The sequence below is a fragment of the Pollachius pollachius genome, assembly GCF_949987615.1.
Source record: "Pollachius pollachius genome assembly, chromosome: 9".
NCBI classification, from domain to species: Eukaryota; Metazoa; Chordata; class Actinopteri; order Gadiformes; family Gadidae; genus Pollachius; species Pollachius pollachius.
The window spans coordinates 9,060,822-9,086,695 of NC_136942.1; the positions used below are offsets into that span (position 1 = coordinate 9,060,822).

A 25,874-nucleotide genomic window follows, 5' to 3' on the forward strand; every position below is an offset into this window, starting at 1 on the left:
GCCGAGTGGTGCTATAAAAGATCCCATGAATACAATTGAGAATGTCAACGATCTAGAAGTCTTTCAATTATGTGTGTGTGTGTGTGCTTGTGTGTGTGTGTGTGTGTGTTTCTGTGTGTGTGTGTTTCTGTGTGTGTGTGTATCTTGTGTTTCTGTATGAGCAGAGAGAAACAGATCCATCTGGACTCTCGCCGCCTGGGCTGTTTAATTATAGAGGGAACATCTATCTACAGCCCTGCTCTTATTGGCCACTGCAGAGCTAGACCCTTACCCTCTCACCCCCAGCCTCTCATCATTTCACCCTCTCATCCCTCACCCTCTCATCTCCTCACCCAGTCAGCCCTTCCCCCTCTCCTCCTCTCATCCCTTCACCCACTCACCCCTTCACCCTGTCACCCTGGCCCTGATAGCACAGGGGAAGATATCAGGGGAGATTTATGAGCTTGTGAGGCAACTTTACGATAGTGGGCGCATTTGTGTGTGTGTCTGTGTCTGTGTGTGTATGGATGTGTGTTAGAGAGAGAGGAGAGAGATTGCTCTGTTATATAGATGAGTTTGAGCGCAGGTGTGTGTATGTTTACTATATATGTGTGTATATAACTATGGATTGTCGATATTATATACATACAGTATATATATACTGAGGGAGAGAGATCAGAATGTGTATACAGTATGTGTGTGTGTGTGTGTGTGTGTGTGTGTGTGTGTGTGTGTGGTGTGTATCTATATACTGAGAGAGAGAGCGAGGTCAGAATGTGTATCTCTCTGCGTCCTGGTGGATGCGTGCGTGAGTGGGCGGTGGCTCTGACATGTCATCGCTCTGCTGCGCGGTGAATTGTGTTGTAATCATATTTCACGGGCCGGGCCGCCTGACAATACAGACCTAAGCCCTCTGGGACTCACACTCACAACCTCACCACAATAACACTGCGGCCCCTGAAGAGGCCTGATCCATTGAGAACCGGGTCATAAAGTACGGCACTGAACGCGTTGCGCGTAACCTGACCTGACTTGATCAGTGTGTCAAACAAATGGTTCAACGCGCCTACGCAGCCAGATGAGCCCGCCCAGCGTAGGTATCTTGCTTCGCCCTGAATTTTACATGGTGTGTCTTTTTACAATTTATTCGTTACCAGCATTCGTAGTGTTGATTAGCAGAGAAATAGTCCGCGAAAGACGTTGACGTTGCTTAGCAACCGAAGACGCTGGGGTTGACAAGTTACCGGACTACTACACATGCAAGTGAACGGAGCGTTCCACGGCATTGAGAAGACCCGTGTAATAAAGGCCTATAATATTTCTGTTTATGGCATAGATTTCTCCTCAGATTAAGCCAATAAAGCAATGATTTAACAAACAAACAAACGCTCGATCAAAGGCCCGGCCCGAGGATAGTGGTGGAAAATATCGGCCCGACCCGGCCCGCGGGTCGGCTCGGGCTCGGGCAGAGAATCTAAACTCTAGTGCATGACATCCACCGTAGGCGCTCACAGCTGTGTGACTTTCACCACCAACTCATCTTTTCAGCACACACTGAAACGATTACTTGCTCGTCCATGTTCTTTCTGCTTCTGTGCGTCCTCCGTCTCTCAGCCAGTGACATCGGGTCAAGCACAACGCCGATTGGCTATCGCGCCTAAGCGTCACGCGATTGCGCGTCAAAAGTTCAATTTTTTGAACTCCGTGCGTTGGGCGCGTTGGTGCGTTGGGCGCGTTATTTGGGTGCGTAAAACGCGTCTAACGCGCCTAACGCGCTGCTTTAGCGCGTGTAACGCATCTACGCGCCTAAACCAATGGTTCCCTATGCAAAAATGCCGATTTTCAACGCCTCTAACGCGCGTAACGCGTTCAGTGTGGCCGTACCTATGCCCAGGTTCTGAAGCTCTCCTGTAACCCTCACTTTCTCCTCCCCATTGCCGCCCTTCCCCACATCTCATCCGGCATTCCTTTGTCTTCCATTCCAGTATTTTCCATCCCCCCACCTTCAGGCAATGCATCCCCTCCCCCTTACCCCCTCTCCCCCATCTCCCCCTTCTCCCCGCACCTCTGCTCCAACCACCACCATCATGCATCTATAACCCATAATGCTCCTCCCTGTCTCTCCTTCTCCTTCTCCCTCTCCCTTTCTCTCCCTCTCCCTAACTCTCCCTCTCCCTAACTCTCCCCCTCCCTTCCTATTTATCTCACTCTCCATTTCCGTCCCTTCCTCTCCCTTGGTTCATGTGTGAAAAGTTATCTTTAGTTCAAACACACAGTTATTTTTGCTGGATACAAAATGCATATGCATATGATTAGGGTACATTCTACCAACAGACATATGCATATGATTAGGGTATGTGTTAACGACATATATATGCATATGATTATGGTACGTGCTAATAACAGACATGCATATGATTAGAGTAACAGCCTGGGGAATTTCTGTGTGTGTTGTATTCGATAGATGCATTCAATATTTTCGTTTGTAATTCCCGTAGACTTTCTACGGGAATTACATTTCCTTCTCTATCGTGCCTCTACATCACTCACTCACTCTCCCTTTCTCCCTCACCTCTCTCACTCCCTCTCCCTCTCTCTCTCTCTCTCTCTCTCTCTCTCTCTCTCTCTCTCTCTCTCTCTCTCTCTCTCTCTCTCTCTCTCTCTTCATTGCTTCCTCCTTCTCTGTCTCTGTCTCTGTCTCTGTCTCTGTCTCTCTCTCTCTCTCTCTCTCTCTCTCTTCATTGCTTCCTCCTCTCTGTCTCTGTCTCTCTCTCTCTGTCTCTCTCTCTCTCTCTCTCTCTCTCTCTCTCTCTTCATTGCTTCCTCCTTCTCTCTGGCTCTGTCTCTCTCCCCAGCGCTCTCTGTCTGTACATCCCAACAGCGGGTGTACAGTCATGTGGCTCCCTGGCTGCGTGGGGGCTGGGCTTGACCGGGGGGGAGGGATGGAGTGAGGGGCAGATGGGGGGGGGGTAGTCCTGCCTACACTAACTGGAGGATTTAATGAGCTCCTGTGGGGGAATCTCAACGGAACGCATCAAAAGACACGCATCCATCGGATTATCATTATCTGAATTTCGCCAGCACTGCTTCACAGATGCGGCTGAGATGTGGGTGGCGGTGGTGGTGGATATGGTGGTGGTGGTGGATGTGGTGGCGGTGGTGGTGGATGTGAACAGTCAATGCAATGGAAACCATGACAACTCAATCTATACACATTCTAAATCCGTCCTTGTTTCCAAAGATTCAGTTGGGTGGTTAGCCCACCCAACTGACTATTATGGCCACCAGGTGAAAATGGTCTAATAGGAGAGAGAGAGAGAGAGAGAGAGAGTGAAATCCTATTGGCAGTTGAAAGCCCTATATGGCTTGAGAGCTCTATAGCGTGGGTCAGGCCAAGAGATGGATTATTAGAGCTTTTGAGGCGTGGCTCACTTTAAATGCATGGAGGATAGGCGAGAGAGAAGATATACATATATCTATATAGATCTATAATATGTGTGTTTGTCTATATACGTTTGCGTTTGAATTTGTATAATTCTTTGCGCATGTATGTGGCTGTGTTAAATGCATGGAAGTGTGTGTGTGTGTATTTTGTGAGTGTGTGTACATGTACACCTGTAAGTGTCTGTGCAAGCATGAGTGTGTGTGTGTGTGTGTGTGTGTGTTTGTGTGTGTAAGAGGTCCAGGGATGATACAAGAGTATCTTAAAGCCTCTCTCGGATAACACACCACTGTACACACCACTATCAAACATAACCTCTCGTTCATTACCACCACACTTGACACATTTGCACACTAAACACAGTAAATACAGTTGTGTTTGGTACCCCCATTCATAATGGGAGAAGGAGCGGAGCAGGGGGGGGGGCACTTCTTGTGTGGCCCGCTAATATTTCCCCATTGTGGTGCGACGTGACCACTCTATAATTACCCTCGTGAGTGGGACTCAGCCAACAACCTCTCTCTCTCTCTCTCTCTCTCTCTCTCTCTCTCTCTCTCTCTCTCTCTCTCTCTCTCTCTCTCTCTCGCTCTCTCTCTCTATCCGTCTTTGTCTCTCTCTCTATTTATCTCTCTCTCCCCCCCACCAACACAATGGGTCTGTAAACACATCATTACAAACAGCCTTGGTCGCCTCCCAGAGACAGTGGGCCATGCGTTCCCAGAGCCTCTCCCTCTAATCGGCGCCTCATTACGGACACAAAGACACGCAGGAAGACAAAGGGAAACCATAGAGAAGGTGGGGGGGGGCATATGGTTCACTCGTGCATTGGCAGGATGCTGATATGTCCACATCATGAGGTGGGTGTAGGGGGGTTTGGGGGATGTGATGGGAAACGAGGGACTGGGAATCTAAATTGGGAAATAAAACGGTTGCGGTGGGAGAGCAGCCGGGGCGGGCAGCACAGCAGGGGGGATTCCTTTGTTCCGTCCTGGACGCGGTTCAACGTTGAACGATTGTCGAGTACGTAATCAACAGGTGCGTACAACGGGTCCCCGAAATAAGCACGAGGTGGTTGGTTTGTGTGTGTGTATGTGTGAGGGAGTGTGTGAAGACGGGATGTGAAACTAATTAGCGGAGACGGTGCTCTGCGCAGCAGTACGGGCTGTGAACCAGGCAGCCGGGATGCATCTACCCACCTTCTCACCGGTAGCATCAGCGTTCTGCACCGGGGAGGGCAGGGACTAAATGACAGAGAGGATATACCTCTCTCTCTCTCTCTCTCTCTCTCTCTCTCTCCCTCTGTTTATTGGGGTGGGATTGCATGCATCTGATTTGGTTTCATCACATGGTCCTTTGCCTTCAATTCAACGCTCCCCGTGGGGTGCATACATTCTCCACAATGCCTCTCCCAGAGGACAATAAGTATGGTTCATTATTTTCTCTCGAAAGCAAATACACCTCACACGAAAGCACACAAAGACCCAACAACGTAAAAACAAAACGTTCAGAAATAAACCCGTCTTAGACATTACAATTAGCTCTTCCTTGAGCGGCGGCTCCTCAGAGCAGCAGGGAACGACGGCCGACCTCGCAGCGCTTTCAGCCGCCGGAAACCATCTCGCATACCAAATGAGGAGCGGGGACCGTCAAAGGGTGACAAAGACCCCCTTTCTGCACACCCCCACCCCCCCCCCGAGAAGAATTTATCTTCCACTTCCGATGAAAAGCAGCGCAGCAAATCGCAAGTGTGTTGGTGTGTGTGTGGGTGTGTGGGGGTTCGGGGTGGGGGGGGGAGCAGAGATACCCGGGCCTGGCCTGGTTCCAGTTGTCTCTACCTCACCCTGCATTGAGGGACTCCGGTCATGAGAACCGGCCCCCCGGGGCCCCTCGCTGGACCCAGTGGGAAACTCAAGGGGCCACTTCCATGGCGGCCCCCGTGCACGTCTCATGCACACTCCTGGGGGGCTGGTGGGCCGGCCGGACGTATCGTCGCTCAGGGGTCGTAAGGACGTGCGGTTCATGATAATGATAGTGTACATGAGGAGCCCTGTTCTCCGAGGGAGACGGCTCCCATTCATCAGGAGCCAAGGACGGGATTCTAGTCGCCTGTTAATGTCGTTGTCGGGGGGGGGGGGTTCTTTATCAGACTTTATCTACGAGCAGCATTGGTCAGTCTTGGGTTTTTTGAACTCGTATTACTTCTTTAGTCTGTCCTGTATTGCACAGGAAGCTTTAAAACATGCAGCCCTGCTTCTCAACCCTTTAAACTCAAAGTGCAGGTTCCCGTATCGCATGTGCACACATGCTTGGCTGTTTGGGGCCTGAACTTGGTGTGTGCGTGCCCCTGCATATGCATGGCGCACACGCCCGCATGTGTGCGTGTGTGTTTGTGTGTGTGTGTGCATGCGTGGAGGCAGGCCGTTTACTGCTTCCCCCTTCTTCCTTTTAAGCCGTTGAGCGTTGCTAAGACAACCCCGCTGGTCCAGCTCTGCAACGTGGCCCCGGGCCCTCAATACCAGCGCCCTGGGGGCCTCCCCGTACCCGGGCACCCCACATAAAACGGGGATAAGCGCTGTCGATTATGGGACACAATGGGCTGGTGCTTCTCAGAGGTCCATTCATCCCCGGAATGGTGGTGGTGGTGAGGGGAGGAGGAGAGGAGAGGAGAAGGGGTGATGGTGGGGTGAGGAGAGAAGAGGAGAGGGGATGGTGGTGTTGGTGGTGGGGGGTGAGGACAGAGGAGGGGATGGTGGGGTGAGGAGAGAAGAGAGGATGGTGTTGATGGTGATGGGGGAGGGAGAAGGGGGGATGGTGTTGGGGGAGGGAGGGAAGGAGGCCAGTGGTAGGGTGAGGAGGGAAGAGGGGACCTTGGTGATGGTGGGGTGAGGAGAGGAGAGGGTCTCTCTCGTCCGCTCTCCCACGCTGGGGCACAGGCATGACATCAGCGGCCCGTTGAAAAGACCGGCATTCTGGGCATGCCCACCGCTCCCCTCTCCCCCTTCTCCCCATCACCCCAGCTACACCCCCCCTTCCCCATACCCACTGTACCCCAATGGCTCCCCCTCCCCTCCCCTCCCCTCCTCTGCTCTCCGCTGCCAGTTTGGATGCGGTGCTTGGCCGGCGAGGTTGGGGCCACAAAAACTGTTTGCACGCAAAACAAAGCCCCTTAGATGAGAGAGGGAGAGGAAGCAGAGAGCTTCACATGGTCCCGGCCAAGAGTGGGCATGGCAGTCTCTGTCCTCCCCCCACCCCAAGCCTCCCCCTCTCCTCCCCCTCCTCATGGGCCTCTCTGTTGGCTGAAAGGTGATGGTGTGACCTCAATACCCCCAAATTATCTAGCGTCTCTCTCGCAGCCCCCTAGTGCCCTACAGCCTGTCTCTCTCCCCCCTCTCTCTCTCTATCCCACCCATCTCTCTCGCTCTTGAATTGCGCTTTCGCTCTCACACTCATCCTCAAAGTGGTCCTTCTGAATCGGTGTGTGACACACCGTGGGACAAGAGAGCGAGTGATTCCTCATGACACTACCTCTGCTGATTCCTCTGGTGTCATCTCCTTCTTCTTCTTCTTCTTCTTCTTCTTCTTCTTCTTCTTCTTCTTCTTCTTCTTCTTCTTCTTCTTCTTCTTCTTCTTCTTCTTCTTCTTCTTCTTCTTCTTCTTCTTCTCCTTCTTTCTCTTTTCTTCGTTTTCTCTCTCTCTCTCTCTCTCTCTCTCTCTCTCTCTGTCTACCTCTCTTCCTCTCTCTGTAGCTCTCTCTCTGCACTCACAGCTGTTAAAATAATGGAGGACTTCAGGTGCTTTCAAAAACACACTCTCCTCCTCATTCCCTTGATGCACCCTGTGCCTCGTCCTTTTGTCTGCTGCCCTCCATATCATTGCCCCCCCTCTGTGCAGAAAGACCCACTCCTGGTCATCAAATCATACCTCAGATACATCAGTGACTGTATGTCCTCACTTCGTCTGGGCTTTCCATCCCAGCGACTGTAAATGCTAGAGGGATGCACCTTCCCTCTACCATTAGTCGACATTATTGGGTGATTGTGCGCGCTGGGTTCTTGCTGAGAGGCAGGGGGATGAGTGAGGGAGAGTGGCGGCTCTCTAGGGGATTAAAGTGTCCTGGGAATGAGGAATTTCTGTCCTGAGGGATTTCACTGCTAAGCTTTGAATGGATTGCCTCCCCCCCACCCCCTCCAAGGTTATATACATATAATACATACCTAAGTATGTATTTGTGTGTGTGTGTGTGTGTGTGTGAGTGTGTGTGTGTGAGTGTGTGTGTGTGTGTGTGTGTGTGTGTGTGTGTGTGTGTGTGTGTGTGTGTGTGTGTGTTTGTATGTGTGTATGTGAGGGGGCGTGGGGAAGAGTGTGTTTGTCTGTGTGTGTGGGGGGGAGGGTATGGTTGGCATGGGGGTGGTCTGGCACACATCAGGACCAGGGGGTAGCATCCCAGGTTTCCGTAGCTGAGACCGGGGGGTGTAGACTGGGCTGAGAGCATTCAGCAGCACCCTGGAGCCTAGTGGAAGTCGTTGCCTCTCCACACCTCCACTGCTACACATTGTACATATTGTATATGTTTGTAGATACCTTCCCTTCTTTTCGCATGGAGCAGCTCGTATGACGGAGATATTTTTATATTTTTCCATTTAATTTATTTTCTCGCTTTGCTTTCTTTTAAAAACCAAACGGCTGGGATCTGACCCTGGTCCATGTATATAGCGCTTACCTCAACTCCAGCTCAAATGAAGTAAGTACGACTCAATTACAGTGTCTCGAGTGGCTCTCTTAACGCATTGATTCATGGATTCACTTGTCAATCAATTCGCTATTGATTGACGAGTGATCGAACGGCCTCACATTTGTCGATGACCTGTCACTCTTCGACGTACTAGATACAGCTGAACTACTGAGTTAACCGCTCACCTCTCACAGTGGAGAGGTATATTAATAATGGTGACTGTCGTTCTTGCGCTCAGGCGGAGACAATGTTTTAGTGATGCCTTCGTCCATTCTTTATGCCCACTTCATGCCCCTCTGCCATCCTCACAATTCAATTGTCACGGCTCAGCCCCAGAGTTTAACATTAAGAGCCTTATACAATGATCCCATTAGGAACAGAGTGCACAAGCTCCCAGTGTCTGTGGGAGGGGGAGTGTGTGTGAATGTGAGCGTGTGTGAGTGTGTGTGTGAGAGTGTTTAGAGGGGGGTGGTCATGTCCCTGCACCCAGAACTCCGAGCCGGGGAGTGGGGGGGGGGGGTTTGCGTAAGATCTGTGACAGGTTCATTTCCTGTCTCGGTCACACCGGCTGGGGGCGGCTTCCTCTTCCAGGGGCTAAAAATAAAGGAAGGGGAGTGAAAAGGGAGAAATTAAATTAACTCCATTCATCCGTCTTCTGGAATGACATCGCTGGGCTCGTTTGTCTTGGGCGTTTTATTCCTGGAGTTTGGCTGATTGTTCCGTCGCTCTCCTCAAACACGGGGAACTGCGGCAGAATGGAGAGCTGAGGGAGCATAGTGAAAGACTCCACAGAGTTCAGGAAGCACTTCACGTTGGCGTGATGTTTCCATGTCTCCTCGTTGCTCACAATGCAACCCCATCTTCCAAAGACTGTGTCTTAACATAATAGGATCTGGCTGTTATTTGTGTGGTGGGACAATAAGTGTGTTTGTGTGCACATGAGTGTGTGCGTGTGTGTGTGTGTGTGGGTGTGTGTGTGTGTGTGTGTGATTGTGTGTGCGTCCGTGAGTGTGTGTGATTATGTGCATTTGTGCGTGTGTGTGTTTGTGTTTGTGTGTGTGTGTGTGTGTGTGTGTGTGTTTGTGTGCATGTGTGCACTTGTGTGTGTGATTGTGTGTGTGCATGTGAGTATCTGTGTGTGTGTCTGTGTGTATGTGTGCACGTGTGTGTGGGTGATATTGTGCAGCCATGCGTAGATGGGGCTGTCCAGTATTGCATGTAGACCTCATGACTGATGACCACATAGAGGGTGTTTTTATGGTGCGTCTATTGGGCCAGGCTCTCTATCAGGTCTTTGTTGAGCTTTTCAAACATGAGATATATTGGCTGCTATGGTGCACTACGGGGTAGGGGGCGTACGGAAGACAAAACAAGGGTTTAACCCCGGCATGGGGTTAAAGGTCAGCTCATTGATAGGCTGTTTGATGTCCTTTGTCCTTTTTGAGTATCAAATAGCCTTGAACGCAACATTAAGCTTCCTCTCTGTGAGAAAACCTAAAGAGAACATGTGAGAACTTCTATTATAATCTGTTAGAGATGGAGGAAAGAAAATTTACATTTCGAAAAGATGACATCAGTGTTGAAAAGCACATCTCTCTCTGTTTGACGAGAAGGTAGGGGAGGAAGGGGGAGGGAGAGAGGGAGGAGGAGGAGAGGGGGAGTAGGAGAGGGAGTATGAGTTGGAGGAAAAGGAGGAGGAGGAAGAGGAGGAGGAGGAGGAGGAGGAAGAGGAGGAGGGGGAGGAGGAAGAGGAGAAGGGGGAGAGCGGGAGGAGAGGGAGGAAGAGGAGGAGGAGGATGAGGAGGAGGAGGAAGGAGAAGGGAAGAGGAGGAGGAAGAGGAGAAGGGGAGAGGGGGAGAAGAGGGAGGAAGAGGAGGATGAGGAGGAGGAGGAAGGACGAGGAAGAGGAGGAGGGGGAGGAAGAGGAGGGGGAGAGGGAGGAGGAGGAGAAGGAGGAGGAAGGTGCAGAGTATGAAGCGGTGGTGAGATACCTTTCCCCACACTACCTGAGAGACACAGCTGGTTGCTCTCTGACTAACTCGTTGCCACCTCAACAGCACGTGATACAGACGCTAATTAATTTCCCTCCAATTAATTAAACAAAGTGACACATCTCTTCCTGCTGTCAGGTGTATGGGGTCCGTTTTGTTTTGTGTTTTGTACATTTCGTTTTTTCCCCTCATAATAACTGTCAAGTTAAGTTTTTGCGTCAAGATGGTTATTCACGTTGCGACTATTGGAGTGGAACTGGTCCGGCTGTCTGTCTGTCTGCCTGTCACTTCCCTGAGAGAGTTCGGATTTTTAAAAACATGACTTCATTGAACACTCGTGTGTGTGGCCACTTACCATTTCTGATATTCATAGGTTATTCAGGTTGAAAAAAGAACGTATTAATCTTTGCTTAAACAAATCAATGCAACAAAGCAACACATTATCTTAGTCCTATGTCCTAAAGTACATAGCTAGTTATTGTAGTCCAAACTGGTTATTAATCATCAATGTTTCCATATTAGAAACCTATATAAAAAAAAAGTCTCAGCAAAAGCATTTCGCAGTACACCCAAATAACTAAACTTACTTGAAAATCCACACGTTGTAAAAATAAATGAAAAAAGAGTTTCTTGCTCTGAGCAGAGGAGGCATTAGTCGGTCACATTGTGATTTAAATAGACACAAAATCAAAAACGGCTATGATTCCTTGCAATACATGTTTTAATACATCCTACATTTTCAGTCAATTTTGGCTTGAGAAAGGAAGAGAGAGAACAAGAGAGGGAGAGAGAGAGAGCGAGAGAGCGAGTGAGAGGGAGGGAGGGAGAGGGGGAGAGAGAGAGAATGAGAGAGGGAACGAGAGAAAGAGAGAGAGAGAGGGAATGAGCGAGCGAGTACGGGATGGAGGTAGGAGATATATGTAATGGGAGAGCGAAGGAAAAGAGCCTGTGCAGATCTACATATTTAAATAAAGAGGAAGATGTGCATCTGCGCTATATGGTGTTGCCACCCACAGCTCACCTGTTCTCTCCTCTCCCCCCCCCCCCCCCCCAAGACCACCTGCTGGGAGCCTCCTGAGTCTATTTGCTGGTTCCCGCATGAAACAAACAGCTGAAGCCAGCTCCTCGTGATTTATCTTATTTACGATCCTCTTACATCACGTTAGAGAGAGTGCTAGAATTCTTAGTATGCGGGATTCGCGCTGCAGACTTCAGAGTTTCTATAGTCTTGAGTTTTAGATGAGAACATTAAAATGGTGTGGAACCTCAGGCGTTGCTAAAACATGCAACTTGTGCCTAGTGGCAAGAGCGTTCTACTATTGATTTTATTGGCCGTTATCCATTATGATGACATTTTTATTTAACATTTTTATTCGATGACTATATAATGTCAAATAAATGTATTTTTTTAATTTGTATTTGTTCTATTCAGTTTTATTTTAACACCTGACTATCTTTCAAGCTCTGCAGTTCGACATGCCAGGGCGCAGTCCTGTTGATCTGAAAAGGCATGGCCTAATGGCTTTTAACAATTCTGGATTACCACATAACATATAGGTCTATAATCTACACGGACAAGCTCTGCTGGGTTTGCTTATCTTGACAGAAGCTTAAGCAAATTGTATTACATAATGTAAACATCCTACACTGAATCTCATTAAAAATTAAGCCACACGTTTCAAATTCACCTAAATTCATTTTCCTGACATCAGTAGGATTTTAGAATTGATACATGCTTGCTACTGTTTTTTTCAAAATAAGCTGCATGCAAGTAAGTCTCTCTAAGGGCTCCTAAAACACTTAGTAACACAGTATGGAATCATCTGATTTGCAAGGCTCTGTGCTGCATTGTTTCAGTAGAGTTGTGTTTTATAATCCATCCTTTGTCCTGCTCGCAACAAGAACATCCAATGAACTGAAACAAAGTGTACCAATAAGCTGTGATTGGACCGTGACATGGAATGTGCAGGATGACCCATAACCCTGTCCTCTGTGCTCTTGTTCCCCCGGTCTCCAGTTCCAACAACATGCCGAAGCAAGTGGAGGTGAGGATGCACGAGAGCCAGCTGGAGCCAGTGGAAGCCCGGCCTCAGAACAAATGTGCCAAAATATGCGCAGCCTTGTCGAAGAACCTGCTGCTCACCCTCACCGTCCTGGGTCAGTCCACCAGCTGAATCATTAAACTTCTTTCTTTCTTTCTTTCTTTCTTTCTTTCTTTCTTTCTTTCTTTCTTTCTTTCTTTCTTTCTTTCTCTCTTTTCTTTACCTTGTTTGTTCGTTCCTTCGTTTCTTCGTTTTTTTCTTGTCTGTCTGTCTGTCTGTCTGTCTGTCTGTCTGTCTGTCTGTCTGTCTGTCTGTCTTTCTTTCTGTCTTTGAGGTGGGTGCCAACCATAGTCATTGATCATAAAATACCAAAAGTCCAATGTTCATTCGGTACAAGATCGAACATGAACAATTTCCAGAAACCTGTGTGATACTAAGGAAGCTTGGGAATGAAGCAATAGAGTTGGTGCTTGCTATCAGTGCCTCTAAATAACAACGGACTAAGAGAGTATTTAAAGAATTGGGAGCAAGCTTGTTGTCAGTTATCTAAGACAAAGTGGTGCATGCCTAGGGGTAGTTGTAGTAGCAATGCTCTGAACAGAGCATAAGATGCACCAAATGGCATCCAGTCCTGAAAGAAGCAGCGTTGGCAACAATGATCAACGGCAGAAATCGAAGGAATAAACAGGAAACTTGAGAGCTGCACAAGCCAGCACCATTGCCATCTTTTGGCAGAGGCGCAAGGAGGCTGGCAAGACAGGCAGGACAAAAAGACAATGTCTATGTTGCACAGGAAACAAATTGCCATCCAAGACGAGGAAGGTCAGCAAAGGCTGCTTAATACGTGGCAAGGGAGCACAAATGGTGGCGCAGTGGACATCCTAAAGAATAAATAGCTGGAGGGAGATTCAAGCAGCCTTCTTTTGGGGATTATTAAAGAGCCATTGGGTTCTTTAATCATTGGCAGTTGTCTGGGAGCAGAGGAAGTAAAACACCCTGTGGAGTGCTGTGATTCCCAGCCTTGTCCGGCCGGGGCAGAAGAACGGCTGAAGGGGCCAGGGGATGGACCCGACGCAGGGAGTGAGGCCACGTAAAGTTCAGCTGTCAGCTCTCAGAGGGAAAATTTATAATTGGGAGGGGAAGAGCAAGTGGAAGTGGAAAAGGTGAGAAAAGAGAAGAGAGATAGGGAAGATAGATCCAACAAGCCTATATTTGATTATATGTTTTTTGTTCATGGGGTGTTATTCCTATCACTGTTTCATTGCATTAATTGACCCCTTTAGCCATTATTATGATTATTGGGGTTTCTCACTTCATCCTCAGCACATCAGTCAGCACCAAAATAACTATAACTGTAACTAATAACTAGTCTGGCCAGCTGAAGTCCCATCACTGAACCCAGTAGCAGCCTGTTCACTTCCAGGTGATGAGGGTGAGTCTCCAGGGGATGTTTTGATTTGAATTTAGTGTTGAGAATCAAGATTAATCTCAGATCAGTAGAGGACATGGTTAGAGACCAAGTGATGAGGGTCAATTGATCTTGGTGAGTTAATCACTCATTTTTCTCTGAGCAACAATCACAAAACCATATTCCTTGTTAACCTTGCCATTGCCAGTCCACAGCCAGTGTCTAAAAGTGAGCCTCTGCTGACCAATCAGACTCAATGACAATGCTGTCATCTCCTCACCCACCTTTCCTTGGTGCCCTCAGGTGTGGTCATGGGCGCGGTCTCGGGGATGCTGCTCCGTGTGGCCTCCCCCATCCACCCAGACATCATCATGGTGATCGCCTTCCCCGGAGACATCCTCATGAGAATGTTGAAGATGTTGATTCTGCCGCTCATCATCTCCAGTCTGATCACAGGTACGTTACTTTACTGTCAGCGTAGACCAGCGCAGTGTTTGAATACCATTACAATCCTATGCTTTTTCTCTCTAATGTCTATGCTGTTGAGTAGTGCCATAGGAGGTTCACGAGGGTCCGTGTGTAATCATAATCCGTACTCAGTACAACCTCCCTGAATGGGTTTGCTGAGTGATGTCAACATGCGTCACACATCATGCACAGGATCAACTATTATTCCACAGTCCACTGATGGAGCTTGAGAATTACCAGTTGAATGCCTCAAGCTTATCTCAAGCAAACATGTCCACCTGATAACATAACGTAACCACACAGTCAAACACTGTAAATCCGTGTTTGCTTTTGAACACAGGTCTCGCTGGCCTGGATGCCAAATCGAGTGGTCGCCTGGGCTCCAGAGCCATGGTGTACTACATGTCCACCACCATCATCGCGGCCATCCTGGGAGTCATCCTGGTAATCGTGATCCACCCCGGCGACCCTAAGCTAAAGGAGAACCTGGGAGAGGGCACTAAGAACGACGACGTCTCCAGCTTGGACGCCGCCTTCGACCTGATCAGGAACCTGTTTCCGGAGAACCTGGTGCAGGCCTGCTTCCAGCAGGTAAGAGGACACAGCAGACACCTGCTGTGGGAGAGGAAACGCTAGTCTAGTCTGAGCACCCTTGGGTGCTGCTCTCCAGAAGGTCATCTTTTGAAGCTGAAGTGTTGTCCGGCAGATTCTATCATATGACTTCATGCTTGCGAGCATGTTCCTTCGGGCAGGATCCACATGCAAGCATGTGACTTCAGAGAGGGGGCTCACATCTTGCTTACTGAAACAGGAACCGTCACGCCTGGCAAATATATAATATGGATTCAATTAATTACTGCTTTATATGCATGTTGTGTGCTCCATTGGTGTGGGTAACGGTTTATCCCCTTCAACTCACAAGGCGACACAAGACGAGCACAAAGTCGATTGGCCACTCTACACTAAAGATAATTAGCATAAGCCTCTATAGAATAACGTTAAATACACACCAAACAAACAAACAATGGTCACCACTCTGTGATTCTTCATTGGAATATATTGAATCCATCTATCTTTTTCGTTTTTCACAACAGATCCAGACGGTCACAAAGAAGGTGGAGGTGATTGTGGAGGAGGCCGTCAATGCCACTAGTGTCGATGGTTTGGTGGCAAACATCACCAAGGAGCCTCAAATCCTAATCAAGAGGTCCCTGCAGTACAAAAGCGGCATGAATGTCCTGGGTACGGCACACGTCTAATTCAGCCTTCTAATCCATTTTGGAAAACAAATTCAGGAACTCAATCATATTCTGCACCTGTGTCAGTGACCCTACTGTTTAAACAACATAACATTTCAGCTCTTTAAATTGACTAAAGTAATTAAGCAGTGTTTTTTTTTTAACAAAACTGACTGCATGTTAAAGACCAGTTAAAGTACATGCAGTTAAAGACCCTGACTGGTAGAGCACGTCCAAATCGGTTCTTTGTGTTTGTATAAGCCTGAACCTTGTTCCTTGCAGGTCTTATCGGTTTCTTCATCGCTTTCGGCATCTGCATGGGCAAGATGGGAGAGCGAGCCCGGCTCATGCTGGAGTTCTTCAACATCCTCAACGAGATCGTGATGAAGATCGTGATCATGATCATGTGGTCAGTAACACTCAGAGATTCTCTGTCTGCTGGAAAACCATAATTGACAGTTCTTGCAGTTGTTGTCACACCGTAATAATACGTGATATAGCACGTATCAAGTTGAGTAAGTAAAGCATAAATTGTATTTTATTGGATTAGAAGTGAAGTACTGGTATGGAACTAGAATTGTTTAGATCTGGTAGGAATGAAAAAGACAACAAAACAAACAAGAAATACTTTGAGAAAGTAAGATCAAAAAGATGTTCATTGATACTGATCTCTGCTCCTGCAACCTCTCACGAGAGTCGATGTGTCTCCATCAGGTACTCTCCCTTCGGTATCGCCTGTCTGATCTGCGGTAAGATCATCTCCATCGACGACCTGGAGACGGTTGCCCGGCAGCTTGGGATGTACATGGTCACCGTCATCATCGGACTCCTCATCCACGGAGCCATCTTCCTGCCCGGAATCTACTTTGCCATTGTCAGGAAGAACCCTTTCACCTTCTTCATGGGCATCTTCCAAGCTTGGATCACAGCCCTAGGAACTGCTTCCAGGTCAGACAAATAATGAATGGATGAATAAAACAGGTGGATGGATGAATGTCACAGGACTGGATGGATGAAAAGATGTATGGTCCGATTAATGAATTGGTGGATTGATGGATGGATGAGTTGTTGGAATGATGGATGAATTGATAGATGGATTAATTCATTGATAGATGAATACATGATACATGAATGGACGCATGAATGGAAGCATGGATGGATGAATGGATAGTTAAATGGGTGGATGAAATCGGTGGAAGATTGAATGTTCAATGAATGGAGGAATGGTTAAATAAATTGATTTATTCATGGTTGGATTAAATAGTGGATGGGAGGATGAATGAAGGAAAGCATGGATGGATGAATTGAAGGACAAAAACCTTTTTGGTCTTCTTCATCATTGAGTAGAAGCAGATAGTTAACCTCATACTGTTGCTTGAATCCCGCTGTTCCTCCCTCTCTCCTCACCCTTTCACCCTCTCACCCTCTCCCCCCCCCCCAGCGCTGGCACCCTGCCCGTTACCTTCCGCTGTCTGGAGGAGAACCTGGGAATCGACAAGAGAGTGACCCGCTTCGTGCTGCCCGTGGGCGCCACCATCAACATGGACGGAACCGCTCTGTACGAGGCCGTGGCCGCCATCTTCATCGCCCAGATGAACGGCATCTACCTGGACCCCGGCCAGATCATCACCGTCAGGTCAGCGCCCGCACATCCAGGGGGAAGGTCGCAGGGCCGAGAGGGTTCATGGGAAACCAAACATCTCTTAAAAAACAGTATTTAGCATCGTGTAGCATCTTATCCTAGCTATCTTTGTTGAATACAGGGAATGGACTAACCTAGCGATTGTAAGTGCTTGGCACTTCCTTCCTGTACTGATGGAGATATTTTGTTTTTTTTCTTTCTTCTGACTTATGTAGATACTGTAACCCGCTTTGAATAAAAGCGTCTGCTAAATGACCTGAATGTAGACGTGACACTCAAGTCGGAAAGGTCATTAAAATGAACTCTCATTAATAGTCATAATAATATGGGAGATTATATGGGAGATTTGTGTGCCACCAGTCTGACCGCCACCTTGGCAAGTGTTGGAGCTGCCAGTATCCCCAGTGCTGGACTGGTGACCATGCTCTTGATCCTGACCGCCGTTGGCCTGCCCACCCAAGACATCAGTTTGCTGGTTGCTGTGGACTGGCTGCTGTGAGTGACGACCATGAATTAAGATATGCTTTTCAGAATGTTCACCATGGATATGATGGAAACTACAAACTATACTTCTGCATTTTTTTTTCTTGGCTTCTTCTTCTTATTATTAATTTGTTAAGCTTTCCATAATGAAGACTCTAAAGAGTCTTGATTTTATGTAACACGGTAATTCCAAAATGGATGCCACGGCTATGAACGTTGCATCTATATGTTCTTTCCTGAAGCATTTGTTTATTTTTCCATTTCTGTTGCTTGTTTGGTAAAGACAAGGCTTGAAGTCACATTGAAGATAATTTGTGTATCCTTGTTTCTTTTTGCTTGCTACCCATTTGCGGTGAGCAGGGACAGATTCAGGACCTCAGTGAACGTGATGGGAGATTCCTACGGAGCCGCCATCGTCTACCACCTGTCCAAGGCTGAGCTGGACGAGCTGGACGCAAACACAGCCAAAAGCGACGACATCGAAATGTCGAAGACCCAGTCTTCTTATTACGACGACATCAAGAACCACCAGGAGAATAACTCCAACCAGTGCGTCCTAAGTGCGACCGCCACCACCTCCGCTAACAATACCGTCGTAGTAGATGAGTGCAAGGTACACCTAATGCTTTCAGATGTAGAGACTAGCATGTAACCTCCTTCAGCTTAACTGCTCATCCTACACCTTGTCATAGATGTCCTTTCCTTATTTATTTTATTTGTTTTGCTTTATCATTGTTGATGACAACTGTGTATACATCCAAAGGTAATGCCATAAACCAAACAAGCACGTGTGTTTTGAATGTCTCTGTTCACTACTCTAGAATAGCAGCTTCTGTGAACACACATTTTACACAGGATTTATACAGTATCTTTACTGCCAACTGATTCCCAAATCATCACCACGCATATGTACTTGTACCAAAGAATCAGTCTTTGTTGTAAAGTTTGGATATGAATATCCTTTAACGGACAGAATGTAGTAAAAACACACCAGCAGAGTGTTGCGTCTGCACGGGTAAAGTGTTACATGCTGTATAATTAGCAGATTCTATATTTTCCTCTCCTGAGCGGGTGTGCGTCACTCCTCCTCACTCACATTTCCACACCAGCTAACACTGCTAATTATCAATGCTCCTAGCTGTGAAGTGGAGGAATGCAAAGTAGGAACCGCCACCACCACCACCTCCTGGTAATGGAAGACACCTAACATTATAAACCACTATCTATGGCTTTTAGAATAAGGCCTCCCAGACAACCCCCCCCCCCCCCCCCCCCCCTCACGGCCCTAAAAGGTCCAGTGATGAATTTAAACGATGAGAGGTGTTGCCTAGCAACACTGGAAACTTGTCACACAAGCCATCCATCAAAGCACGTCTTATAGAATTCTGTTCCTGAATTGCAGGAAAATCAGGCACAAAGGCTCGCTACTTCCAGTCTCTTTCTTTGTGTCGTGAAACCGTCTTCTTAGTTGACTCATTTTCTCAAGCTTTGCAGCATGCTCCACACCATAACTCTGTAACACTAAAACACGCATCCATTTTTGTAGTGAGTCGTACCTTGTCCTTTTTACTCTGTTCCATGTTTGTGTGTCATTTTTTGTTTCATTGTGATTTATTGCACCCATGCATGTTGAGTGTTTGCTCATCTGTCTGATGTTTAGTCTGTTCTCAGGTCACCGAGAGAAACTCTGGTCCTTTGTTATGTCTGCCACGAGCTCGCTCATCGCTGTTCGCCCCGAGGATCCAGAATTTGCTAATTATATACCTGTGTAACCCTCTGAGAGCTAGCTCCCTCCACTAGCACCCTGCGGCCTCACGGTGTCTCCACCGGGGGCACTGTGCTGTACGCCAGGGTATCCGCGGACCGGCAACAGATGTATTTCTGAAACTTGTTGTTGAATAAGTTAAAGCCGATTACAAAACAGCTAAAGTAGCAAATGCCATCTTTTTGGTTGTTGCTTTTTCATCCTAATCCTGAAGAAATTAATTGAAAAGGTCTTGAGTCGGTGGATTAGATTAGGGGGTAAGTAGGGCTAGGAACAGATGTAGCATGCATGTTGATCAGCCCCCTTCCTGCTTTGGAGGCGAGATGTTGTGCTCAGTTGTCACTGCTGAATGTTTTCAGGTAACCTCGGCCACTAACGGCTCTGCGGCGGAATGCATACTTGTTGAAGAGGAGAAACAAGAATAATGGCAGCGCCAACATCCCCCTGCATCTGGGCTCCACAGGCTTTCTGACCCGGTGAAAACAGAGTGAAACCGAAATGTCACACGAACAGAACTACTAATTTTCCTTTTGATGTTTTTTTTTTTGTACGTCCCTTTTATAATATTTTTTCTAGCTGTCTTATCTGACTGATATCTATCTGAACTAATACTCATTCACTTGACTGTGAAGTAATAATTATGACAGTTGTATTTGAACCTGTTAGCGTACTGTAGTGTGCTACGTAGCAAACACTGAGACAACATGCTTCAAGGCTCGGGGAAAGGAATATAATAAGGGAAAATACAAGATACAGAAAGCACCGTTTTAGGAATTTGTTGTAGTTCCCGTTGGCCCCTCTAACAAAGCTTTTAGAAAACTGAGAACGAGCAGTGGGTAAACGATCAAGACAAAGAAAAGGTTCGACGTTAGGGATGGGACCAAATTGTATTTTTTATGCGGGCAGCTCAGTGGACGAAGGGGAAGTTGGAACATCGCCGATGTGAGGCAGAGAGATGGTTCGATCCGCTTTCAGGTCGTTTTCTACACGCAGACCCCTTTATCTTACACGCTAACCTCCTAAAGCTCGTCCGGTGGGGCCCCCTCTAGTCCAGAGAAAATGGCAGGCGGGGGGAAGAACCTAAAGCCTTGAGAAAGAATCAGTTACTGAAGCACACATACGGTGGGCCGAGCACAACCCGCGCCTCAGAGACCTCGCTACGCCACACTTTACTGTCCGTTTCCTGTGTGTCGGCGGGGTTCCCTTACCCCGCCGTGACTGTGTGTGTGTGTGTGTCTATGTGTGTTGCATGAGGATGTTCAGTGTGTGTGTGTGTGTGTCTTTGAGAAGGAGATTGTTTGTCTGTGTGCACAGATGTGTGTGTGTGTGAAAGGTCAAGGTAGCGAGAGTGATAGCTGGTGATTGAGACGTGAGATATGAGGACCAAACTATAAAAAATACAGCCCACTATGAGGACCAAAAATGAGGACCAAAATAGACAACGCAAATTGAAGATGTGATTGATATCAATTCATAAATGCTCAACCCACACTAATCAGTAATAATTCCCCCCTGAAATCAAACTAAAACCTAAAAATGGAAGAAAATTGCTGTCTAATTAAACACAAATTCGACAATGACTTATTTTTCAAACCAATGATTTTAAATTAAGCTCAATAAATGATGATGAAGCACAAAAAATCTGGCACACCTTTTAAACACATAATAAAGAAATGAAGCACAACAATGAAGAATAGCACAAATGGTATAGAGGGGCTTAAGAGAATTGGAAGTGGCGACTCAACTAAACGTTGGTTCTGATAGCCTTGCGGGTGTCCTCGCATAAAATGATTATTAGGAACAGAAGGAGGGTCCACAGCTACACAGGCTTTGGTTGGCAAGGCAGAAGTGGAGCCTTTACTCACTCAGTGTTACGGCGCTCGCAAAACAGAGACCGGCTCTCCTTCGTCGGACAGGTTTACAATGTGCCGGTATAGGAAATCATCAGTTTTACCAGAGGTTATAAAAAGCACACACAATGTCTTAATTTACATTCCAGTGGTCGCACAGCCACCTCATATACGCTACCATGTTTACAACGACCACAACCACAAAGCACAAATGCTAATCTAATAAAAGCATGTAACGATTAAGACCACATACAAGCATATCATATATATCATGTGGATCTCGTGGCTCCCACGCTAAGAGCATAATGTCAACATAACACACACACAGCATCCTTCTCAGTGACATCCACATGTCTCCTCCACACCACGACCTAAAGTCCCTCAACGTGCCATCCTACTGCCTGAGAGCTACAGACTGTTTACACCAAACCCTATAGATGCTGCAGTCACCCCAACCACACACCCATAGACACATTCCACAAGCCACAGACCATCTGAATCCCCAGCCGTGCCAACTATCAGGTATTCTTATGAATATAGATATAATATTTATCTTTCAAATAAATCCTTTCACAGATGCAAATGAGCAAGGCTTCTGAATAACTACAAACAGACGTGTACAAGGCCATCCATCTGGCTTTTAGTCTTTGCAGCCTGTGTGTGTTTGTGTGTGCGTTTGTGTGTGTGTGTGTGAGAGAAAGATAGAAAGAGATGCTCTGTGCCAACAGTGTTATATGTGCGTGTGCCGTGTGTTCTCCTCGTTTGTCGTTGTCCGCGGTTACGCTTATCGACCACCTGGCCTTGAAGATGTTGTTTTATTCACCGCTGACTCCAGACCAGCTCTGGTAACACCCCCCACCCCCACCCCCCTTAACAAGAAAAATAAACAAAAACAAAAAAAAGCGGACATACTTTTACATCCATTGCTTCTATGGTAGACGCCCCCTGTAGAGGCCATTAGTGATATGACCCCCCACCTTATAGAAGAAAGACCCCATGTCCCTAGATATAAACACTGACAAAAACACCAGCTCACACGTGAGTGGTCAACAAACAAATTGAACCACGTGCTGACATCTCAATTGGCCTTTTGAGCCACGCCCCCTGAAACCATGACGCTGGGGTGAGGGAGGGGGGGATGCAGACCATATTGTCACCTGGGGGGGCTGGGTTTGAGCGACCGATTTTCGGTTCTCGGTTTAAGAAGAAGAAGCATTTAAAGAAGTGATGTTTTCTGGGGGTTTTTGCACCACTATTATCGAGAAAAGAACAGCATGATTTTTTTCTAAGTGCCTGCCGGCACTGTGTGTACATATTGTAGGTAACACATGGACTTGGTTTGGTTTGGTTTGTTTCTTCTGGGGGCATTGGAATATTACGTAGGACTATAGAGCATCATTTCTGTGACATATTTTAATGTAATCCTTTTTAGATAAATATCCATGTCCTGAATTAAATTAGATTAGATCAAAATGTATAGCGAAAGGAACATGGAATAAAGTGCTTGGTTTCTATTTTATTTTAATTTTTTTCCCTAATAGCTGTTTACTAGTCGTCTCACTTACATGTCACAAATACATATATATAAATATCTTTTTTTGTATCTAATGTAAGCGTTTTGAATGTTTGTTCTATGAAGATATAAACTGTGTGCATTCATTTACACTGTACATAAATAAATATATAATTGTTCTGTTCAGTGGCAACGCAGAATGTCTACGGAATTTACAATGATCTCGCGGCAAACCTTGTGTGTGATGAGGGGTAAAGATGGAGAGAGAGAGAGAGGAAGAGTGGGAGAGTGAACTAAACAGACGGAGAGTTGGGGGGGGGTTAAGTTTAGAGATGGTGAGTGTATTTTGGATATTCTACTGGTGACAGGATCGTCACTGAGCCACAGATGGCTGGGGAGGGGAGGAAAAAAACAGTATAAGAAATCGCCTCGCATGTGGGATAGAAGGATGAATCAAGCCAAGCCTAGTTAGATGTTTGTAACTACTAAACGAAAAACATCCAATGTGTTGAAATGCCTTCGGTAGCTAATGCCTGTTACCATATACTCTTACATTCCTCAGGAGAAAAGTCTCATTTTCATCTTTGTGTTACACATTCCAGAGAGCTCCCCTTTTGGTCGTCTAATTAGGGCGTTAATGAGCTCAGTGCGTGCTCTGTTTGAAGTTTTCAAGAGGGACAGAATTGAATTGTGCACATAACAGTTTATAGATTGGTATGACGGCACCAAATTAAACCTGGACTCTGCCAAACACACCAGGAGTTGCTCAATCCATATAAAGCACACTACATAGTACTTATATTCTAAATAGCCCAACGATACCATGCACGCACAAACATAATCATGTGATGACTGCAAGGTATACTTGATAAAAGACAGTGGATTGGCATGACATTTAAACAAATATGTATATCCAGTGTATGTTTGAGCCTGTTTTCTACAAAGTGTCTGTCTTTTGAAAAGCTCCTTGCCCGTCTCTCCTTATTTCAATTTTTCTAGAACGTCCATCCCTAATTTTGATGTGAAGCCAAACTACACAGACGGGGACTCAGTGTTAAAAAAATACAAATACAAATGAAAAAAACATTCCTTCCCCCCAAACCTTAAATAAAATGTTCAGACATATCATTACATGTTGTACCTTTGGTGTACATATACAAATATAACTAATAAATGTTGATTCATAACTAACCTTGTTCTTGTCATATTATTTATTCTGTGTATGTCGGACCCGTCCCTATCCGACCCTATCCCGTCAAGAAGAACACAGTTTGACAAACACAAAATACCATGTCTTATGTCTGAGATTTAGACGCCTATCTGAGAGACACAAATACACAAACATAGGCATCACAAACATGATAAGAAGTAAGACCAAAATTAGTCATACTTTATTAGATATGTGTGTGTTTGTGTGTGGGTGTGTGTGTGTGTGTGTGTGTGTGTGTGTGTGTGTGTGTGTGTGTGTGTGTGTGTGTGCTTGCATGCATCCATCTTAAAGCTGCTGTAGGTGAGAAGTGAGAGTTCCAAAGAGAGAGAGAGAGAGAGGTAGAGAGAGAGAGGTAGAGAGAGAGAGAGAGAGAGAGAGAGCAAGAAACACGAAACAGTCCCTCCCTCTCTACTCTGAGGAGTGATAAGTGTTGCACACCACACACCTGTTGGGAGCCATGGTAACGCTGTGCATGCCTGTGATTGACAGGCTAGATGGATTCCCCAAACCACTGAGGGAAGAGAGGCACTGATTGGTCGGAAATTAGCCTGGTGTGGTCAAAATCAATATTGGTGTATACACAGACAGGTGCAGTCACCTAGTAACAAATATGTCCCCCTTGATAATAGCTGATTGGCAGCTAAGGCTTTTTCTTTTACAAAAAACTTCAATACACACTCTTAAATATTGCGGCGGTGTGTCGTATGTTTCTTTGCTCTGATTGGTTGTAGATGTGTCCAATTGCATCCAGAGGCATTTTGTCCGTGCCCCGAAATTAATTGAGAGGTTCTAGACTTATCTAGAACTTGTATGACGATGTCAGGTTAAAGACGTAGCATTTTTGCATTGAAATTTATGCTTTCGGCTATGGTCCACGTTCGACTGAATCCCATCTTCTCACACTGTGTACCATTTATACATATGTACTGTATATTAAAAATAAAACACATGGACAACACATCTCTAATATACACATTTAATTCATCGGTTCACTTTACATATCATTTCATTAACTTTTTTTTAAATTCATTACAGCCTCCTACGCTAATACAACTGCTGTTTCTTCAAAATAATCAATGTGAGAGAGAAAGCAGAAAAATCACAATAGGCCTATGCAACAGAAAGGAAGAAATCAATGAATTAATTAGCGGTGATTGTTGATATCTTTGTTTCATTATGGAAACCAGGAGAAATATCCGCTGCCCAGCGTGCAATTCTATTTGCGGCACATAGCAAAAAGTCTCATCTCTGAAATTGAGGAAGGATAAAACTGCATATCAATGACGTGAAATGGTTTGGCTTTTTTTCTTTGAAATTCGTCCGAACTGTCGTTTTCAGCAGACGACGAGACATAAATACGTACTCTTCACTTGTGTCTGTTCAAAAAGTGGAGTTGTGCCATCTTTATTCCCTCAGGATCTTTTTCTCTCTTGTCGATGAAAGTGGCCTGATTGTTAATTATGCCCGTGATATTATTAAGTATTCCCCCCCACCCATTCACCCCCCCAATCAGTTTTCACCCTGAAAATAATAACACCTTTACCCTGTTGACGTTAATCAGTTCATCTGCAGGATTGTTGGAGCTACATCTCATCCCAAAACGGGTTCAAATATAAATATAGATCTTTTTTTTTGGACAAACCATACCGTCATATTGCCTACTCGATACCACTGTCATCTCACATACAATGCTAATCAACATCATATAATGCTACTTCAACTGCAAAATTATGGATCCGATACATGTAGATTCATGCAGTACGCATCTGGACTTGTCTAAAACTGGTAATTTAATTACTCCTTTAATTACTCAAATGCAACACTTTGTTATACAAACGAGATACAAGTGTATCCCACAATATTTCCTCGAAAAACTCACCCATATACATACAAATCAGGTAGCTCACACTCATACACACAAACACACTCACAGACACACACACACACTCGCAGACGTGCACACACGCACGCGCGGACACACACACAGTCAATGTTGTGTGTCGACGTGTAACAGTGTGGCAGCCATTGCCAAGGCATCTTCAAAACATAGAGCTTATATACAGAGACAACCGAACAAGAAGCAGTATAAATTAAGTTAGTGACATCATGGT

At 46.2% G+C, this 25,874-nt stretch overlaps 1 protein-coding gene across 2 annotated transcripts in view; it reads left to right on the forward strand.

Moving 5' to 3' along the window:
- LOC307080771 (excitatory amino acid transporter 2-like) overlaps positions 1–22,823 on the forward strand; it is a 33,834-nt gene extending 11,011 nt beyond the window's left edge. The window contains exons 2-11 of one of the 2 annotated variants that reach the window (XM_079743656.1): positions 12,162–12,301; positions 13,898–14,050; positions 14,403–14,653; positions 15,157–15,304; positions 15,583–15,709; positions 16,015–16,248; positions 16,742–16,936; positions 17,303–17,437; positions 17,786–18,038; positions 19,550–22,823. In XM_079743656.1, the coding sequence (XP_079599782.1) occupies positions 12,172–12,301; positions 13,898–14,050; positions 14,403–14,653; positions 15,157–15,304; positions 15,583–15,709; positions 16,015–16,248; positions 16,742–16,936; positions 17,303–17,437; positions 17,786–18,038; positions 19,550–19,615 (1,692 nt within the window). In that variant the 5' untranslated portion in view covers positions 12,162–12,171 and the 3' untranslated portion in view covers positions 19,616–22,823. Of the gene's footprint in view, positions 1–12,161; positions 12,302–13,897; positions 14,051–14,402; positions 14,654–15,156; positions 15,305–15,582; positions 15,710–16,014; positions 16,249–16,741; positions 16,937–17,302; positions 17,438–17,785; positions 18,215–19,549 lie in introns of those variants that run through there. The other variant, XM_079743655.1, reaches the window with a different exon arrangement.
- Positions 22,824–25,874: the final 3,051 nt, after the last annotated feature.